This window comes from Hippocampus guttulatus, chromosome 9 (genome assembly GCF_054856545.1).
Source record: "Hippocampus guttulatus isolate MCC_2025c chromosome 9, RoL_Hgut_1.0, whole genome shotgun sequence".
NCBI lineage: Eukaryota > Metazoa > Chordata > Actinopteri > Syngnathiformes > Syngnathidae > Hippocampus > Hippocampus guttulatus.
Window position 1 is genome coordinate 5,817,986 of NC_141269.1, and position 21,654 is coordinate 5,839,639.

General features: G+C 44.0%; 2 protein-coding genes across 4 annotated transcripts in view; one reads left to right on the forward strand and one right to left on the reverse strand.

The window, feature by feature from the left end:
- Positions 1-14,933, reverse strand: part of LOC147200036 (uncharacterized) — a 36,223-nt gene extending 21,290 nt beyond the window's left edge. The window contains exons 1-13 of one of the 3 annotated variants that reach the window (XM_086119683.1): positions 14,860-14,933; positions 9,193-9,292; positions 6,403-6,421; positions 6,270-6,297; positions 5,951-6,073; positions 5,331-5,527; positions 5,147-5,250; positions 4,490-4,602; positions 4,048-4,284; positions 3,518-3,592; positions 3,203-3,438; positions 627-708; positions 382-525 (exon numbers count right to left, since the gene is read on the reverse strand). In XM_086119683.1, the coding sequence (XP_085975809.1) occupies positions 382-525; positions 627-708; positions 3,203-3,438; positions 3,518-3,592; positions 4,048-4,284; positions 4,490-4,602; positions 5,147-5,250; positions 5,331-5,527; positions 5,951-6,073; positions 6,270-6,297; positions 6,403-6,421; positions 9,193-9,244 (1,410 nt within the window). In that variant the 5' untranslated portion in view covers positions 9,245-9,292; positions 14,860-14,933. Of the gene's footprint in view, positions 1-381; positions 526-626; positions 709-3,202; positions 3,439-3,517; positions 3,593-4,047; positions 4,285-4,489; positions 4,603-5,146; positions 5,251-5,330; positions 5,528-5,950; positions 6,074-6,269; positions 6,298-6,402; positions 6,422-9,192; positions 9,436-9,455; positions 9,474-14,859 lie in introns of those variants that run through there. The other 2 variants (XM_086119684.1, XM_086119682.1) reach the window with 2 other exon arrangements.
- Positions 14,934-15,440: 507 nt separating this feature from the next.
- ears2 (glutamyl-tRNA synthetase 2, mitochondrial) lies at positions 15,441-20,109 on the forward strand. The gene is made up of 10 exons (XM_086121198.1): positions 15,441-15,807; positions 16,756-16,911; positions 16,976-17,165; positions 17,261-17,411; positions 17,615-17,936; positions 18,026-18,134; positions 18,772-18,925; positions 19,050-19,180; positions 19,253-19,388; positions 19,960-20,109. Exons 1-10 carry the CDS (start codon positions 15,621-15,623, stop codon positions 20,053-20,055), a joined length of 1,632 nt encoding a protein of 543 aa, XP_085977324.1. The 5' UTR covers positions 15,441-15,620; the 3' UTR covers positions 20,056-20,109.
- Positions 20,110-21,654: the final 1,545 nt, after the last annotated feature.

Below are 21,654 nucleotides of genomic sequence, written 5' to 3' on the forward strand. Positions count from 1 at the left end.
CATGATTTAATGCTACAACCCAATTCGTTATGTCTCTCCTTCTTGTGTGCCCGTCATATATTTCCGACATACTGGTATATTCTTGATACTTATACAGTATATGCCGCATTAAGAAAAGTCGCTGATGGTGTAGTGGTACATTCGCTGAACTTATGTGCGGGCAGCGTGGGATCGGTTCCCACTCAGTGACGGTGTGCATGTGGGTGAGAATTTGTCTCTATAACGACCAGTTCAAGTCAGCTGAGATAGACTCCAGCAACTCCCCGCGACACTGTTCAGGATATGCAGTGTTGAAAAAAGATGGATGGATGGATGGATAGATGGATGCTGTATTAAGATTAAAAAAAATGTACAATGAGTTTGAGTAGTAGAATAGCTCACAGCTGTGACAAACTCCTGTATCAATAAGTTGAGATGTTCCGTCAACTCCAAAATCAGTCTCATGACGTTCCCTTCAGACATGGTCAGGTTGGTTCGAGCTGCGCAGTGCATGATGCGTGCCACGTTTCCCACCGCATCAGTCAACTGGGGGGCGGGGGGTATGGGGGGGGGGCAATTACAAGGAATAATTTGGACAAAGAGAAATGATATACAGTCTTATGTGTATGTATGTTTTGTTTCTTTACCCCACAAGGATTGCCATCAAGAGCGACGCTGCAAACATCCTGGACGTCTACCGTTCCATTGTCCACATTGTGATCCAAATTACTGTAAGACAACATGCACCATGAGCTAGATGGCTAGCTCGCTAGCTAAATAGCTCTCTCTCTCTCTCTCTCTCTCTCTCTGAGAGAGAGAGAGAGAGAGAGCTATTTAGCTATATATATAAATGTGTGTGTGTGTGTGTGTAAACAGGCTGTTCGCAACACAACCTGCGAAAGTGTACGCTCAGTGGCAGGGTCCTAACAACAGAGCTGACCCACCAAGACTGGAAACTGAAAGGTACTGGAAAGGCATATGGGAGAAGGAGGTTGCACATAACAGCAGTGCACAATGGCTGGTGACCCTGAGAGAGGAGCACAGCAACCTCCCTGAACAGAACCCAGTTACCATAACAGTGGCAGACATACAGGAAAGAGTCTCAGATATGAAGAACTGGACAGCACCAGGCCCGGACATGGTCCACACCTACTGGCTAAAGAAACTCACAGCACTCCATGAGCGCCTAGCAGCACAAATGAACCAGCTGCTGAGGGATGGGACTCACCCAGGATGGCTAACCGAAGGGCGAACGATCCTGTTCATGAAGGATCCCTCAAAGGGTGAAGTCCCATCCAACTATCGGCCAATAACCTGTCTCTCCACGACATGGAAGCTCATGTCAGGCATCATTGCGGCTAAGATAAGTGGACACATGGATCAATACATGAGCGAAGCACAGAAGGGCATTGGTAGAGATACCAGAGGAGCCAAACACCAGCTCCTGGTTGACAGAACAGTCGCACAAGACTGCAGGTCCCGACGTACCAACCTGTGCACAGCCTGGATTGATTACAAGAAAGTCTATGACTCGATGCCACATACATGGATCACTGAATGCCTGGAGTTGTATAAGGTGAACAGGACCCTAAGAGCCTTCGTTGCGAACTCGATGAGGATGTGGAAAACCACACTTGAAGCCAATGGCAAGCCACTTACCCAATTGTCCATCAAATGTGGCATATACCAAGGTGATGCACTCTCCCCACTGCTGTTCTGCATAGGACTGAACCCCCTCAGCCAAGTAATCACCAAGACAGGCTATGGATACCGCCTCAGAAATGGAGCTACAATCAGTCACCTCTTCTACATGGATGACATAAAGCTGTAAAGGAAAGCGGCTACGGCTATGGCCAAATACCTCCAGCGAGTGAGGCAAGTCCTAAGAAGCCAGCTCAATGGCAAGAATAAGACCCGGGCAATAAACAGCTATGCCCTGCCAGTGATCAGATACCCTGCAGGAATAATAAGGTGGCCAAAGGAAGAGATTCAGACCACGGATGTTAAGACCCGAAAGCTCCTAACCATGCATGGAGGGTTCCATCCCAAATCCAGCACCCTGAGACTGTACGCAAGCCGAAAGGAAGGAGGCCGGGGACTAGTGAGTGTGAGAGCCACTGTCCAGGATGAAACATCCAAGCTCCATGAATACATCAAGGAGAAGGCTCCAACGGATGACGTACTCAGAGAATGTCTCAGACAATGGGGAACAGAAGATGAGGCACTGGAAGAGGGACCATCATGGGAGGACAAGCCCCTACACGGGATATACCACCGGACCATAACTGAAGTGGCCGATCTCAAGAAGTCCTATCAGTGGCTAGAGAGGGCTGGCCTGAAGGACAGCACAGAGGCACTCACCCTAGCTGCTTAGGAGCAGGCCCTGAGCACCAGAGCCATTGAGGCCCAGATATACCACACCAGACAAGACCCAAGGTGTAGGTTGTGCAAAGAGGCACCTGCAGATAACTGCAGGGTGTAAGATGCTGGCAGGGAAAGCCTACATGGAACGCCATAACCAGGTGGCTGGCATAGTCTACCGAAACATCTGTGCGGAGTATGGACTGGAAACCCCAAGGTCAAAATGGGAAACACCTCCGAAGGTGGTGGAGAATGACAGAGCGAAGATCCTGTGGGACTTCCAGATCCAGACTGACAAGATGGTAATGGCGAACCAACCAGATATCGTGATCATAGATAAAGGGCAGAGGAAAGCCGTTGTCGTGGATGTAGCCGTCCCAAGTGATGGAAACATCAGAAAGAAGGAACACGAGAAACTCGAGAAATACCAAGGGCTCAGAGAGGAGCTGGAGAGAGCCTGGAAGGTAAAGGTGACAGTCATGCCTCTGGTGGTCGGAGCACTCGGGGCAGTGACCCCCAAACTAGATGAGTGGTTGCAACAGATCCCGGGAACAACATCGGACATCTCAGTCCAGAAATGTGCAGTGCTGGGAACAGCAAGGATACTGCGCAGAACCCTCAAGCTTCCTGGCCTCTGGTAGAGGACCCGAGCTGAATGAGGGACGGACACCACCCGAGGGGGGGTGAGACGAGGATTTTTATATATATATATATATATTTAAATATATACCTGTATAGATAGATAGATAGATAGATAGATAGATAGATAGATAGATAGATGGATACTAATTAAATGGAAGAGACGGCCAACAAAAAAGCAGGATCACATTTTTACTGAGGCCTAAGTGTTAGTGGGACGTACAACACATGGCGAAAGGCGAGGAGGAGATGATCACTCATTAGGGATTGTTCGTCACTGGAGAACCTCCGCAGTATGGGCAGGACGACATGTCGATACCAGTCCTTCATTTCGTCTAATTCTGGCACCTCCAGAGGGACAGGGGAATAATAGGGCCTGTAATGACTCGCCATCTCCGCCAGAGTCCAGTTGAGCAGGAACTGCATCAGCGTGCTGCTTCTTATTCCTGATACGTGTCTCTGGGAAATGAAATGGGAAATATTCATCAATGCATGGATACAGTCAGTATGTGCCTGAACGACGAATGAATGTTTGTACCCGTCTGGTGAAGGTGACAAAGTTATGAACGAAGCTCATGATGGGTTGAAAAGCCATTCTGGTGCCTTCGATCACCTGGAAGTGTAGCAGGGATAAATTGTATTGAAACTAGTTCTGCAAACAATCCTTGCATTCACGTGAGACAGCTTCTCAGAATGCGGGTTGGGAGCCAAAATGGGTTGCAGTTTTACTGAGTTGCAGACTGTCAAACCCCAAAAATGTGATTTGATTGAGTACAAAGCAGACACTCAAGTTCTTGGTTTAGGGGTTTTCACTTACACATCACATTGATAAATAAAGAAAATCAAATTTACAAATGAAAACAATTAATAAATAATATTCAAATATCAACATTATTTTAGTTCTCTGACCGTTAAAGGCCCAAAATTGAGAAGCACTGACCATTCTACAGTCATTGTCAATGACGTTATATGTTATCATTTCAGGCGCCAGGGAGGAACCTAATTTGCAGTCTGGGTCTTCAATTTGGGAAGACTCAGCTCTATGGAGCAGTGTGAAAGTCAGCATACCTCAGTGAGGGTGTTATGAGGGGATGGAGGTAAATATGGGCTGTATGTCGTTTGGGGGTATTCAGGCTCGGTCCAGTTGTGGATCCCTTCATAATTGTTGGTGGTGTTGGCTGGCGGGCCATCTGACATCAAACTGTGGAAGATAAGCGAGAGGGAGTCCTTGGACAAACCCGCCACCTCAGGCCTCAAAAGCAGTTCGGCCTTTTGTGCCGGTGAGAGAAGATGTAGAACTTCCAGCTGTGTCGGAAAGAGAAGAAAAGAGATTAGAGGAGGATCTGCTACTTTTTATGAATCTCATCTAAGAATGGTCCATCGGTCCATTTTAAAAATCAACTGTTACTCTTGAGCACAAAGTTTGTCCACTCTTGGATGACAGATATTGTTTGGCTGTTAGAAAGACTAACAAAACAAAAATGAATAAAAATGACAGAGTGTGACTCACGCCTCTGAAAACCATATTGAGCGCTGGTAAATCACTGATTCTTGCCATGATGTTGAAAGCACCAAAATTCTTCATCAGCCATTCTTCACTGCTCTCATTTGGATTCACGCAACCTGCAACCAAAAAATGCATAAAGTTTGCGACCGTGTTCTTCAGTGCTATAAAATGTATTTAAAGGTGAGCTATTAGAGGAATAAATATTTGCATTTGTACTAATATTTGGGTCTGTGGAGTGCCTGTCCACTCATCAAGTATGAAAATAAACACTTAACCAAATTGACTTAATATATATATTATTATTATTATTGTATTATTATAATATATAAGTCTGTGCATGGACTCGCTGTTGTTGCAAATTTCCTTGCTTCACCACAGGTTGTCACGGTAACAAAAGCCATATTCAAACCGAATGAGTGAAACGCACTGTACAAAATAAGTGTGATGTAATTGTTTACCCATTATTATGATAGAAGAAACCTATTAGAAAAAAAGCATAATATGTCTCCTTTCAGAATATATGTTTAATATACTTGATACGAATACTTTTGAGACCCTGGAAACAAAGGCACAATTCCTAAATGGCCATTGTCATATTTTTCTGAACCCTCTTAAAATCGACACTTTAATCACAAATCCATTGTGGTGGTTCAGCATTACCAGCGACTCCATTTCTCGACAGGAAGGGATACATAAAGAATGAGTAGATCCATTTCTGTCTAGCAGGATTCATCTCAGAGAAATGCCGGCTGAGCTCCTTCACCCTGCGAGAAGACAGCCTAGTATTCAGAAAGGCGCCAACTCGGAAGATGGAGCTCGCTCAAGTGACGGACAACATACGTACATTGTTTGGTAGGTGGAGCAGCTAAAGTTCTTGTTGCTGAGGCAGACCAGGACGTGTCTGTTGATTGACTTCAACAGCGGTGCCACCTTGACCTCCATCCACATCTCTACAAGGGCTTCATTATGGAGCGGCTCCGCGTCAGGGTCCAAAAAGATGGCTCCCTCTAGGCTGAGGTGCGCTCCTTTTGCACTGGACCTCTGTCAGAATACAAAAAAAGGAAAGGAGTTTGGTAGAAAATAAGGACTATAATGAGACATTATAAAATAGGAACCATTTTTGGTCATTTAAGTCTATGAGGAAGAAGTATCATGTGCCTTCCGAGATTACCTTGATTTTTTTTTTTGATTGTCTGAAATGGTTCATCTGCTAACTACTAAAAGCAAGCGCACTCTGCTTAATTCTGCTTATAAGAAGTACTAAAAGGACTCCTTGGAGAGCAAGCTGCGCGAAGTCTGAAAAATGTTCTGTTGTTTTGGTCTTTCTCCGTTTTTTTTTTCTTTTTTTTCTACCCGCTGCCCCAGTGCCGATCATTAACTTGTCAGGTAGGTATTTGTGCAACAACATTCCTCAAGCTACGTGCAAGTGTTTCCATCACGTGCGTAATCTTGGGCCAAGCCTACCATGAAGGTGTAAATATCTATTGCCGCTTCCAGCATTGTTTTCAGATTCCGCATGTGGTCCCTTCCGGTGTTTGATGCAGGCGAGCCCACACACTGAAGGAAGCAGCTCGTGGCATCTGGGTCCTTTAGAGCGAGAAAACCCCCCCAGAATGAACGAGCAAATTCTCAGATTGTCGCTAATCAATCAGGTTTACATTTCTAGTTTGGGGAGGTATTTTGATCGTAATCATAAAGTGAGTGAGAGGGGGAACCCCCCCAATCAAATATCTAAATTCCTTTTGATGAGTCACATATCGTTTGTGCTTCACTCGTCACTCACCTGGCCGGTCGAATTGCATCTTGCTTCTCTGCGCCGGTCATGCGAAACGATGAGCAATTCAAAGTAATCATTGAGAGATTAGAAAATTGTAGGAAAAAAAAAGAAACCGATTGCCGCTTTTTAGGCATCTTACCCTTGTTGACTCGACGCCACTGTTGGGGTGAAAAGAGTGACAAGAATGGGGGATTGATAAGAACAACATGTAGTCGGAATATTTGTACTTCCACATAAATCATGAAAACATTTGGACAGAAGGGCTGCAATTGGCTGGAAATCAACTATGTTACATAACAATGGGCAGTATTTTTAGATCCAGGGTAAAATATAAATGGAATAACAATCTACCATACAACTATATACAGAGGACTAAAGGACAAGTAAATGTCTGATGTTGTTTCATTTGACGGATTGACAAGGAAATGAGCGTTGCCCGCGTTTGTGCAACGCTCCAGACTGCCGAATAATCTAGGTGAAAGAGTAGCTCTGAGTAATACCGCCTCACCAAACCAGTCTCATTAACGCCATTTATACAATGCAATTACACAATGGTGTTGAGGAGAGTCAGCTTTTCGTTTGCTTCTTGCTCTCCTTGGACACAAGTCCTTTTATACCTCTGTAAGGTGGAATAAAGACCAAACACCACGTCGTACTTTTTCAGTTTATCACAGCACAGCACAAATCGATTTGGGCTTCCGAGAGTTTCAGATTTCTTTCGGAAGCGTCAAAGAAACACATTCATGAGATTATATAGAGACAATATGATAATGAGAGGCGGGGAGGTACGCCTCTCATGCAAATCCCTGAAACAAAGAAAGTAACATGTCATCTAACCCGGCGTGGCTGGAAGAAGTTGGGAGCGGTGGGGTTCGAGGGCACTAAAGGTGATTGTAAACACAGCGAGCAGGAAATACCTTTAACAGCATTCTACATTGTTTCTCTCAAGTGCCTGAACAAACACAACTAGCAGAGAGGAATAACACCATAACCATTAAACCTACCTAAGCAAAAAACTAGAGACAAAGAAGGTCAAGCAAAGTTCGACCTTGAAATGATGACGAAGTATAGACCACTGCTGTTGGTCACAGATCTTGAGATTAGGGTTCCTCTTTGAGGGCACTTGACAGCCTTCAGGGATTTATATGAGGTGGTGGAGACAGGAAAACCCTCGGGGGCTGTTAATTAACCAAGTGAAAATAGGACCTAAACTTCACACTACAGTCTTTGTTTTAAGTACTTCGGCAGATGTTCAGGACAGAGACTAGTGTCAATAGTTCTCATAGCAAGCTGAAATTCCTCAACAATGTTCTACTACTACTTCTAGCGGAATATTTCCTTAACAATGGGTAACGCACCGCTTGAATTGTTGGATTTTAACCGCGTAGAGCACTTCACAAATTTGTTCGACCCCACACATTTGTCTTTGAGACGATCAAATATCAGGAAGTGCCTTTGACCAAACACAAACGTGGGCGCATGGCACGCAACAATACACACCTCGAATGACTAACCAGGAAGCCTGTGGCTGCTTGCACAGCCACGCCGGTCAGAATCGGTTAAGTAAACCAGTAACATACCTCTCATGCCACCATTGAGCCAGAAAGTCAAATTGGAACTAAAACAGTGGGCCAATACAAATGCAAATGGCCAGCTAACATATAGTTTAGCATACACAGCATATATTATCAATGCATACACACGGCATATGTTTTCATAAACCCATTAGATTTACATTTTCCTTGTGTCCCCCTCAAACCATCCATCCATCCATCCATTTTCTAATTCGCTTATCCTCACAACGGTTACGGGATGTGCTAGAGCCAAAATCAACACTCTTCGGGTAGTACGCAGGGTACACCCTGAACTGGTTGCCAGCCATTCGCAGGGCACACAACCATTTGCGCTCACACTCTGTCATGATCCGTATTCGGCAGCAGGTGGCACGCGTTCACTTCTGTCGCCTGCACACCTGCTGCCTATTTGCCAGAGATTGCACCTGCTATATCTAGGCGCTCCGACAGTCAAATCACTGCCGGAGTATTGCATGCCGTGCCACTGCTGTTGCCTATGATTGCCATTCTTATTCGATACCATTCGCTGTTGGTTAAATTTTCGTCGTCCCAAAGGAATCATTATATTAGCGTACGTGAACTAGTACTTGTCTTAAACATATTTCCCTTGCCATTTTTTTGCAAGCGTTTTCTGTTGTCGCGTTTCCTTATTTCCTGGTTCTCGTTTTCACCAGCGCTTTCTGTTGTTTATTTGACGGGGTTTTGTTTGTAATAAATATTTTTGTTTTGACGAAGTCCTTGTCGGTGTCTGCTCCTTCGGGGATCCACTTATTCTCTGTTACGTACGAAGCAGTTCCCTTTTCCTGCTTCGTCCGTAACGTGACACACTCACACCAACGGGCAATTTAGAGTGTTCCATTAATCTGCCACGCATGTTTTTGGAATGTGGGAGGAAACTGGAGTACCCGGAGAAAACCCACGCAAACTCCACATAGGAAGGCCGGAGCCAGAATCGAACCCCACACACCTCAAACCAAAAATTTGGAACTGAGAATTTTTAGGAAGCAGAATCAAATCAAGGGGTTACCACAAGCAACCCACCCAGTTGCTTGTGGTAACACACAACAACAACAAACAAACAAAAATTGAAAAATCCATATGCTAGTCCAACCCCAGTTTGAATGCTCTGTAAGGCTATATTAAAAATATAATTCAACATAAAATAACTTCAGCCAACATTGTCATTCACAATTATTTTTCTATATACTGCAGTTGTAAGAATGCAGTTTCAGGACCAGACAGGGATTAATCAACTGAGAAAAAAAAGGAACGTTTTGTAAACAGTGTTATTCCGCTCTTGACAGACACGTGTGCAGCAAAAACAAATGATTACATGGACGTTGATTCTCTCTTACCAAAGCAACCCCACAGGAGGTAGAGCAGCAGGAAAATGTAGCCGGATCTCATGATGTTGCAGGTCTCATGAGGATGAGTGCGGTTTTGTCGCGCAAGTCGCTGGGGAGGCAAGCAGAGACATCGTGTCAAACGCTCGACACCACCACGGCGACAAAATGCAAGCGCGATCCACAAGTTCGGCGTAGCCATCATGAAATTATAGGATGATAACAGGGCACTTCTATTCTTCATAGAAATTCTGCTCAGATATGTTGTGAGGTACCTGAAATTGTGCCGTGAGATACAAAATGCCGCAATGTGAGCAGCTGATAGAAATCAGGGAGTGGCCATCAGATACTTTTCAGGATCTGCCTTCATCATTGTCGCACAATAGTCTGAGACATCAGTAAAAAGAATGCTGAAATTCAACACTGTCCAGTCTGAACAATGAACACAAAAGACCTTGTGATTCTCTTTTTTTTACGAAAACAATACAATCATGGTGGGGGGGAACAAGTGCCGTGATGTCATGGGAGTGACAGAAGAAGAACATTTGCGCATGTAAGTTTTGACATTTTGGGTATAGTTCCCCTTTAAGAGGCTTAACGTATGTTGATCTGGAAATATATCACCAACAGTCGTCTTTCTTAATGGCTTTGGCATTTTATTGTCTTATGGCATAATTTACGGGCTACAAAAAAAATCTACCGTCCAGGTGGTCGACTGGTTAGTGTGTCGGTCTCACAGTGCAGAAGTGCACGGTTCGATTCTGGCTGCGGCCTTCCTGTGTGGAGTTGGCATCTCCCACATTCCAAAAACATGTGTGGCAGGTTAATGGAGCACTTTAAATTTTCCCAGATATTTTATTTTCTAAAAATGTGTCAATTTAATTAATGTAATTAAACAAAATTATCCTGAAGATAATAATAACAAGCGGCCCAGTGGATGACTGGTTAGCACGTCGGCCTCACAGTGGAGAGGTGCAGGGTTTGATTCCATCTCCGGCCTTTCTGTGTTTGGATGTTCTCCCCGTCTGTGGGGTTTTCTCCGGGTGTTCTCCCCCCCCCCCCCCCCCCACATTTCAAAACCATGCCTCGCAGGTTAATGGAACGCTCTGAATTGTCCCTTGGCGTGAGTGCCAGTGCGGATGGTTGTTCACTTATGTGTGCACTGCGATTGGTTGGCAGCCAGTTCAGGGTGTACACTGCCTACTGTCTGAAGACAGCTGGGATAGGCTGCAGCACCCCCCGCCACCCTCGTGAGGATAAGCAAGTCAGAAAAATGGATGGATGGAAAAATCTACAGTGCATACTTGTGGTTTGGCATGCGCATATTCGCAGGATTTTTTTTCCTTCCCCATTTTACACCTCCATCCACACAGAGAAGAACAACCATCCACACTTACACCCACACCTAGGGACAATTTAGAGCAGGGGTGGGCAATTATTTTCCCAGGGGGGCCAAATGAGAAGCAGAAAATATTGTGGAGGGCCGGGCCAAAAGTTAGAAATAGAAATAGAAAATAAAGAAGATAGCACAATGTCTTTGTATGCCAGTAATAATGTAACATTCTCCTCAAGGATGTGTACTGAGCCTCCTGTTGTTCACGCTCTACACATTTGACTGCTCTCCGACTCTTATTAGCGGTCCAGTTTGCGGAAAGTTTTTAACATGATAACAATCAAACCATTCTAGGAAATGTTCATTTACTCGAGCCACAAGCGATTCACTCTGAGCATGGAAATTGCCAGAATCGGACTGAGTAAGAATCGCTTCCTTGTTTTTCAAAGTCTCGTAGATTTGAGTCTTTCCGACTCCAGGCGTCTCCTGAATGTTTCGTACTTTGTTACCCGCTTCGTTTAATCAGATACATATCACTTTCCCTTCCATGGTCATTACTCTCTCCCTCTTTCTTCGTCTTCCCCTCCCTCCCTATGCTCTGCAACTTGAAGTAACTGCGCCACCTGGTGTTGAAATACCTGTCATTACAAGTCCAAACGAAATGAATGCAATCAAACCTTAATTGTGCACCAATCTTCGGCGGGCCGGATTAAAAAAACCAACGGGCCGAATTCGGCCCGCGGGCCGTAGTTTGCATACCACTGATTTAGAGCGTTCCATTAATCTGCCATGCATGTCTTTGGAATGTGGGAGGAAAACGGAGTACCCAGAGAAAACCTATGCAGGCACGGTGAGACCATGCAAACTCCACACAGGGAGGCCGAATCAATTTTACACCTATTTATGCATATTTAATAATTTTTTTCGCCCCAATGCATTGTAAAGGGCGTCAATCATATGCTATTACTAACAGCGGGAGTTATCGATAATGGGAACTTGCTCATGTTTTGTCGCGTCTTCTAGATGCTTTATTTTCTTGTGCTTATATACGCTTGAGTGTCTTTGCGTCGAGTCGGTCAATTTCATTTGTGGCCTGTGGCTTTCAGTATTGCCGTCATTAAATCTTTTTGAAACGTTTGGCCAGGTGTAACTTAACCCTTTCAGGGACAACGATTACTACATTGGACAACTTATCCTGTTATCGGGTTACAGGTTGTCATTATTGGTGCATGAAAGGGTTAAGATAAAGGGAGGTGCTAGCTGGCCAATAGTGGACGCTAGCGTGCATGAAATAAGACTTAAAAGCAACTCCAGTTTTGTTTGAATTGTTTGATAATCAGGATAAATAGTTAACGATGAGTAAAGCTGTCTGATTTGTGACATATTTCCGCCCAGGGTTATTTTATTTTATTTATTTATCCATCCATTGATTTGTTTTTACCCAAAGAATGTCACTCTTCTTTAATCCAAGAGATAGGAGTATGCTGCGCCTCACTCTGAATGCAGCTCGACGACAAGCCTCTCACCTTGAGGCCAACGTCACATCCATTTGACCTAAACCCTTTTCACACTGCACTTAGCAGGGCACAGCATGCCATTGTGAAACCCATTCATTGGGTACATGAGGCGCGGACCATGGAATGGAGTGTTGTTGGGCGTCGCAGTTTGGCAAGGCGCCTCAAATTAAAAAATGTTCTACTTCAGAGTGGCCGCGCCGTGACATCTAACAAGCCCCTCCAATAGTAAAGGGGCTGGCCGAGTGACAAATCCTCCAATTTGCCGCTGAACTGTTAGTGAAGTATACACCCATTCCCTTTTCTGCTGCTCGTTCCCTCTTTTATTACAATGAGGCTTTCTTTTGTAACAATGAAAGTTACATCATGTCGAGGTGCAGTCTACTTTTCTTTTCTTTTCTTTTTTTATAACTTGCATCTTTATTATTTCAACAACACATAGGACCATGCAAGTCTGAACACATGAATACAAAGGGTTTCGTATATTTCCACCCGTGGGTTAGTTTCCACAACAACGTCCATGTATGGCTGTGAAGGTCCTTTAACATAGGAAACAACAGCGGTCTACTTTTCATCCAAATATGGGCACGCTGGATACCGGGGCGCTGTCGTTTTTCTGCCCAGGGTAAAAAGGGCCGTAGTGGTTGAAGCCAATTGGAAAATGGCGGAAGAGACAGTGAATAAGTCCATCCATCCATCCATTTTCCGAACCGCTTGATCCTCACTAGGGTCGCGGGGGGTGCTGGAGCCTATCCCAGCTGTCTTCGGGCAGTAGGCGGGGGACACCCTGAATCGGTCGCCAGCCAATCGCAGGGCACACAGAGACGAACAACCATCCACGCTCACATTCACACCTAGGGACAATTTAGAGCGTTCAATCAGCCTGCCATGCATGTTTTTGGAATGTGGGAGGAAACCGGAGTACCCGGAGAAAACCCACGCTGGCCCGGGGAGAACATGCAAACTCCACACAGGGAGGCCGCAGCTGGAATTGAACCCGGTACCTCTGCACTGTGAAGTCGACGTGCTAACCACTGGACTACCGGGCCGCCCAGTGAATAAGTCAAGGACGTCAATTTTACAATTATTACGGAATCATTATGACACCGTTTGAGAGAATAATGTACGAAGTGCATTCACTGGGGTTGTAATAATTTTGGATTTTTCATTATAGTTCGTTTATAATTCGTTTTGAATTTTGTTGTTTGATTTCAGTGAGTTTTAATTAGTTTTCAGAGCAGGTTTAGGGCAGTTTTTACTACGGTTTTTTTAATGCTTAATTTAGTTTTTATTGGTTTCAGTAGTAGTTTTAGTTTTTCAAAATATAGAGAGTATTTGAGGACTGATTCTAACAATTCTGTAATGAAGCAACTACAATTTTCAAATGACTGACCTTCCTTGTTCTGTACGGACATCAAGCAATACCGAAATAGAGTATTTGCATTTGAAATGAACCTTGAAAAATTATGCTTGATATTAACTGAATTAAAATATTAAACATTTCAACATTTCTGGCACCCGCCAATGCTTTTAAAAGCATTTTCTTTTTGTTTAATTTTATTTCAGTCATGAAAATTATTTTTACAGTTTTGATTTGAGTTATGTTGCATTTGGTATGAACGCGCACCATCTTGATCAGCCTAACAGAAGGCACAATTAATCCAGCGTCCCAAAGAGGATGCTCTTTCAAAGACTGATATTGGGGGTCGAAAATCTGAGCAAAAATGGAACAAAGAGCCACGTTATTAATATACTTTTACTGTTTTATTTAGCATAGTTCTCTTTTTTTTGCCAGTCACTGCAATTCTTTGTTTGAGTTCCTCTTTGTCGTCTTCCTTCATAAGATAGCTAACTCGCAATGACCTCATGCGACTAACTGTCTCACTCTGACTCTCTAACCCTAATTAGTCATCCCACTATTGCCCCACACTTTTGTGTGTGTGTGAGAGAGATAGAGAGAGAGAGAATAATGTCAAGTGTCTTGTGTGTTTATTCAAGTTTATTCCAGTAGGTTAAGATAAACATCAACGTGGGACAAATAAGCAATTTGCAAAGTCGGGCCTTCACTGAAGTGCTCTGAAAACATTTGAAGGAGTGACATTTTTCTCCTCCTTTCAAATCTCTCTTGAGGTACTTTGGGTAGTTCAAAATTTATTCACACATAATGTGCTGAGAACTAGCCTAATACTTTCATAATTGTGATTTTTCTAATCCCCCCTCTATATTATGATTTAATATGTAACGCTATTATTTTCTCAAGGTCCTCTTGCCATGTATTCTTTAACCATCACAAAGACTAAATTAATCTGTACAGTATTGCAATAAACACGATCACATTTCTTATACATGTTTTGGTCTTATAGGCTTATGCAAAAATAACTGAAAATGGACCATGAATGAATATGACACACTTTATCTATTTCAATTTGAGTTAATAACTTACTAAAAAAATGAAACTTCCGTGAAAGCCATGCTTAATAATGATACTTTGACTTGAAGTGAAAATATGTGTACTGTACTCATAAATGCATGTACAGCAGGCACTATCATAAATGTACTGTAGGTGTAATATTATATTTTGGAATTTATTCAAATCAGTGAGCATTTTACAAACTAAATAATGAGTATAAAAAAAGAAAATAACAGCATACTGTACGTAGACATACTATAATAATATGAAATAATGTGTTTTTATTGTATTTTTTTGGCCTTTTGTTCTTGAGCGATTTATGAACAATAAGTTCTGAATGTAAGAAGATATGTGCCTAATAGCATTCAAAACAGGATCGGCTCCCAAGGAGATACAAAAAGAATTGGGAAAAAAAAGCTTACCAAATCACGTTGTTCCTTCAGCGTGTGTGTGTTGACACCTGAGAAGCAGGTGCACCAGTGAGTTTGAGGAATAACCTCACGGAAAGTATCGCCTCTATACTGAAGGGAGAGGCTAGTGGGAGTGGGTGGGGCATATTGAAATATAGTTTGCGCTCCTAGTGTTTTATAGCAGGCATCTCTTTCTCTCTGTGTGTATACACTGTGTGTCTGTGTTCTATCTTTTTGCGAAATACGTTTAACTGGTTTCAGAACAATCACCAAGTCGGACAATAGTTAAAAATGTACTTGCCACTACTTTCCACTTTGTAAAACAAAAGCTCACATTTTTGGGGTTAGATACAAAGAGTATAAAAATCTCAGCTTTTTGTTTTTTTTTGGGGGGGGGGCGTAACCAAAGCAGCAATGATTTTAGACAAACGGGTGACGGTAAAGCATTTATCATTTGTGAGAAGAGAAGATGCAGAGCCATTGGGTGAAGTAATTCATTTCGCCGCTATGTGGCAGTAATAAAAGCAGAAAACCAAATGCAGTGTACCGAAGAAGATAATCAGCCAATCACATTTCAATGTTTGACCGGTGTATTAGCTGACTCGTCAACAGTGTGAAATCATCATGTTTCAAAATGGATGGAACGTTTTATTCAATGCTTTTTTTTTAAAATCGTCGATGACCGAATTGAGCTTTTCGTTTTTTGGACAGACACGATAAAAAAAAGTGCCCTTTCGTCACTGTTGTGACCCACAGAGCGGCCCCAAGTCAACATGTCATGGTCGTGGCTCAGAACGTGCCGCTGGTATCTGAACCGGACGGTCACTCTCGGGGACTTTCATTGCTCCGCTACCGCCACAAAACGGCGGACGAAACGCCTGCCTGACTGCGCTTTCAGCAGACGATACGCAACGACGGTTGGAGGCGATGTACGGGTGAGGTTCGCCCCAAGCCCGACAGGTAAGGTCGCTCCAAACCCTGAGGTAAAAAAAAAAAATGTTAGTGAGCTGCTCCGAGGTCTGTCGGAGTAGGAATATGACATATTCTAATTATTAGCTTTATAAACCTAAACGTTTTTACAGCATTCTTGTTTTTTTTAATGCCGTGACTCAAACGTTTTTCAATGTTTGTTTTTTCATTAACTAATTTAGTGTTTTTGTGTGACTTTGTTTCCCTGTATGTACTGAGCTGCTGTTTTTTGTATCTTGTCACAATTTAGGACGTCTTGCCGGTAAATTTGACATTATTGTGACTTTCGGCATGTATTGTGAGGGTTGCCCTTGGCACAGTTGTTACTGTTAAATTAGGCCCTTTGGCCCATAAGTAGATTGGTGACTTGAGTTAGTTCCGTTGCGCCACTGTGACCTTTTTTTCTTGTAGACAATAAATACCCTGAGATAATAATAATATAATAATAATAATAGATTTTATTTATAAGCGCCTTTCAAGACACCCAAGGACACTTTACAATAACAAAAAACACAAAACAATACGGGTCGGGGGAGAGATCTTGCCCCAAGTGGAGGAGTTTAAGTATCTTGGGGTCTTGTTCACGAGTGAGGGCAGGAGGGAGCGAGAGATCGACAGGCGGATCGGTGCAGCGTCTGCTGTGATGCGGACGTTGTATCGGTCTGTCGTGGTGAAGAAGGAGCTGAGCCAAAGGGCGAAGCTCTCAATTTACCGGTCGATCTACGTTCCAACCCTCATCTATGGTCACGAGCTATGGGTCGTGACCGAAAGAACGAGATCCCGGATACAAGCGGCCGAAATGAGTTTTCTCCGCAGGGTGTCCGGGCTCTCCCTTAGAGATAAGGTGAGAAGCTCGGTCATCCGGGAGGGGCTCAGAGTCGAGCCGCTTCTCCTCCACATCGAGAGGAGCCAGATACTTTAATGTCTTGTTCTTTGCAGGTTTCTTGCACCTTGGAGGTCTTCGCACGGCTCTCTACAATTACATCTTTGCCAAGAAGTATGGCGGGTCGTTTGTCCTGCGCCTGGAGGACACTGATCAAAGCAGGCTGGTACCAGGAGCTGCTGAGGCCATAGAAGAAATGTTACAGTGGGCAGGTAGGACAAAAGTGTGATGTCAGCAAGACATAAAACATGTTTCAAGGCTGATTTTGTACTCTAGGTATACCTCCAGATGAGAGTCCAGCCCGGGGCGGGCCGCTGGGTCCGTACCTTCAGTCAAAAAGATTGGAGCTTTATAGACAGGCAGCCTCACAGCTGGTGGACGGGGGCCACGCTTACCACTGTTTCTGCAGCCCTCAAAGGCTGGAGCTGCTCAAAAAAGAAGCCCTGAGGACAGGACAGACTCCCAGGTTATACTGTAGCTCCATCACATCATTCTCACTGACTCAGAACAGGACACAACGTATCTTTGGCATTTCCGGTATTTGACTTTTTCCCTCCTCAGGTATGACAACCGGTGTCGACACCTTCGAGGTGAGCAGGTCCAGAAAAAGCTGGCCCAGGGAGCGCCCCGTGTCATTAGGTTCCGTCTCGAGGAGGGAGTGGAGTCCTTTCAGGATCTCATCTTTGGGTGGAATCGTCACGAGGTGGCACAGGTAGAGCATTCGGTTATCAAGGTTAAAAAGTCATCTTTTTAATGATGACTTGTCACTTTTTCAAGGATAATCCCCCTAAATTGCAGTAAGGTTACACTTTGAACACTAAACTTTTCAAATGGCCTCATTGGCTGACCACCACTTTTTTTCTCAAAACATAATCGGGGAAAAAAAAAATCATCGCTAAAGTATCACTATTACAGGTGGAGGGTGACCCCGTGGTTATAAAAGCAGACGGTTTCCCCACCTACCACCTCGCTAACATAGTGGACGACCACCACATGAGGATCAGCCATGTACTTCGGGGCTCCGAGTGGCTAATCTCCACATCCAAGCACCTCCTTATGTACCGGGCCCTCGGATGGCAGCCGCCCGCCTTCGGACACCTGCCACTGCTGACTAACAAGGACGGCAGCAAACTATCCAAGAGGCAGGGGGACATATTCATCCAGAAATTCCAGAGAGATGGCGTCCTGCCGGAGGCTCTGCTGGACATCACCACCAACTGCGGCTCAGGATTCAGCAGTGAGTGGTAAATTGTTAAGTGGGGCGTGTGCTCGCGTCACCTTTACAGTAATCATGCGGTACCAACGAATTTGAATTGTGCCTGGTAGGCAATCGAGTCGGACGGACAATAGATGAGCTGATCTCCGAGTTTAACCCTTCCAGGATCACAACGCATTCTGCTCTGCTTGACCTTGAAAAGCTGCCAGAATTCAACAAGTGAGTTACTCTTGATTTATTATTTACAAAAACTAATTCTAAAACAACACCAAAACTCCCATTCTTTGTCTTCATATTAAGTTTTTCTTTTCCATAATTTAAAACAAACAGTTCCTTGGCGTCTTACTAAAAGTTCCCTGACATTCTATCAAAATATTAAAAAAAGATGAAGAATTACATCACACTTGAAATAATTCTGTTTTGGAGAGGCACTTCTTCCAATTCTGAAAAGAAAGCCAATGAAGAGGAGACAGAGAGGAGAGACAGCCTGACATTTTCACTCTTGAATGCAGCACTTCCTCACCAAGCCACGAATTACATGTCAGTTGGTGTGTGTGGATCCGATGCATGCAGTGAGCCCATTGCCAAACACAAGCACAAGCAGACGTAGCGATGCGTGATATACGCTTCTGTTTTTTATGTTATAAAGGAATATATTATTTACATTTTTTGTGTGTTTTATGTTTTTTATTGACATACAGCACTTTGCTTTGAGTTGAATTTTAGTTCAATATTAAACATTAAGGGAGATCCAGTTTAGACACACACATCCCTCATTGACATGCAGCAAATAAGAGATGGCAAAATGAGGGGGCGTTACAGTCACAATCCTATCTTTTTTTTTTTCCCTCCCCAGAATCCACCTGCAGCATCATATTGAAGATGAGCAGCAATGCAATTTTCTGATAAAGGATCTGCAGGAACAAATCAGAGAGGCCTACACGTCTGAGATCCAGGATGAAGACGTCCTGCGTGATGATTATATCAGGCGGGTTCTACACTTACGAAAGGTAACCTGTTTGTTCTTGCCATACGATCTTCTGGCCACCACCACAAGATAAAATGTCCAATTTGTGTCTGTTCCGCAAAGTTGGTTTTCCAGTCATTTTGAAATTATTCTCTACATCTCTGCAGGGTCACATATCCTCTCTGCGGGAGCTCGTAAGTCCCGCTTACTCGTACCTATGGGTGCGTCCTTCCTTTTCCAGTCAACAGGTGGCAGCACTCTCCACGGAGGCCCGGCAGGTCGCCACATTGGCGCTCAAGTATGCGCTTTTAATAGCAAGCTCACCTAAGAGTGGCACTGCTCTCGCAAAGTGACGCGAATGTCGTTGCAGATTAGCGGAAGAACGAGGAGAGGCAGCTGCCGTGGATCAAATCAGCAAAGATTTGAAGACGCTGGCCAAGCAGACCAAGGGCACCAAATACAGAGACGTGATGAGGCTTTTACGGTTGACTCTCAGCGGACTGCATGTAAATTAACACGTTTGTACAAAACATAGATATGTTAGTTTTACTATTTTTTTTTGTTCTTGACATGGCTTGAAAGGAGACATCCTTTCCACCATTTTCTCTCCTGCTTATCCTCATTATGTGTCCCGAGTGAGCTCCAGTGGAGCCTGCTGACTTCAAGCAAGAGGCGGGGTACACTCTGGACTGGTTCCGAGTCAATTACAGGGCACATATAGACAAATCAATATTCACACTCAGATTCACAACTGAGGACAATTGAAAATGACCAATAAACCTAACATCATTTTTGGAATGTGGAAACTAATTTTGTTTGTTCCTAGCTCACACTTGAGTCTGCAGTAAACAGTGCGGGTAGGAAAATACAGTAAAAAAAAAAAAAAAAAGAATATTGGCAATGTACTGACCTGTAAAAAGTGGCCCGCGATGGAGCAAGGGGTGACTATGTTTATACAGACCCTCAAAATCCTACCCTGACTCAGCTGCCAGAGTGACAAAACGCAAAGAGGAAGTGGATTTTTAATTGATTATGTTTGGTATTCATGTTTTCATTTGCTTTTTCCTGGCTTTACAGCAAGGACCCAGCGTCGCGGAAATGATGGTGGCTTTGGGGCCTGCGGAGACCATCCTTCGATTGCAGAAGCTTCTTCTGCTTGATGAGACCAGTTAGCCATTCCAGAACAGCCACAAGGTCTTCCTTTGGCCATCCTTTGTCCAGGTTGAGACTTTGGCGTCAGAGCTTTTGACTGACGCTGACTGTGACGCAAGCAAACCAAATTGCTGATTGAAGTAGCAAAGTTGTCATCTTTCACGTGCAAAAGTGAACTCGTGTGTTTGCAATTTGCCGCGGCTTGTTTACAGTAGTAAGTCACGAGTGTATACAAATTGCAGTTTTGAAGCTGTAAGATATAATCAGGAATGGAGCTGCCTTTGGCCTAAACCGACAAAGGAACTAAAAGGAGCATGTGACTAGTGTGTGAGTAGTATTGCCTGATGAGGTGGCTCGGGCATCTGATCAGGAGGCCTCCTGGGCTCCTCCCTGGTGAGGTGTTCCGGGCACCTCGCGTCGGGAGAAGGCCACGGGGACGACTCGACACACTGGACTCGACAGACTGTCTCCTGGTTGGTTTGGAAACGTCTCTGAATCCCTTGGAAGAGCTGGACGAAATGGCTGTGAAGAGGGAAGTCTGAGCTTTCTTCCACAAGCTGCTGCCCCGTGACGTGATCTCAGATAATCGGAAGAAAACGGATGGATGGATGTGGACTGTATGCAGTGACTTAGTTGGGGTTTTTTTGCATCTTCCTTGTGTGCTTCCTTTCATGCCCCCTCCCTCCTTTTTTTCCATCTATTCTTCCTATTTTTATCCTTGCTTCCTTTCATACGTTTGGTTACCTCTTCTCCTTTCCTCCATTATGTCCTTCATCCGCCCCCCCTTTTCCTTCCTTCCTTCCTTTCATACACCCACCCCTGATTCTTAACATCCCTTCCTTTCTTCTGTCCTTCTTTCATTCCTTTCTCACTTTTCCATCATTTTTTTTTATTCCTGCCTTCTCTCTTCCTTCTTACCTATCACCCTTACTTTCATCATCCTTGGTTCCTTCCTTGCTACCATCCTCCCTCCCTTCTTTAATTAAATTTCCCTTTCTTTCATATACCATCCATCCACCCATCATCCTCTTTATCCTCACAAGCGTTGTGGGCGTGCTGAGCCTATTCCAGTGGTCTTTGGGCGATAGGTGGGGTACACCCTGAACTGTTCACCAGTCATTCATGTACCAGCAACTATAATTCCAGATTTATTTCTCCCATCTTCCTTGCCTTCTACCCTCCCTTCCTTACTTGCATCCATCCTTACTCCTCCTTTCCTTGTTTTCATACTGTACATCAACCCTAATTCTTACGTCCTTTAACTTTCCTTCTTCCTTTCATTCTTTCCTTGCTACCAGCTGTCAAATGTCCCTGCCAAATGACCTTCCATCCTTCCTTATTCAACTTTCCTTTCATACATACGTTTTTCCCTCATCACTTCTTTCCCCTAAAATCACTGCTCTCCACGCTACCTTTCACGTTCCAACTAATTCCTAAATGCCTACTTTACTACCTCCATTCTTGCTCTTTTCCTTCTGTCAGTCCTTCCTTCTATTCATTGACCCATCCCTTTCTTTCCTTCCATCTTTCCTCCCGATTTCCTTCCTTTCACACTTCCTTGGTTCTCTCACTACCTCGCATCCTTTCATACCAACCATCCTTGTTTTCACCCTATATCCT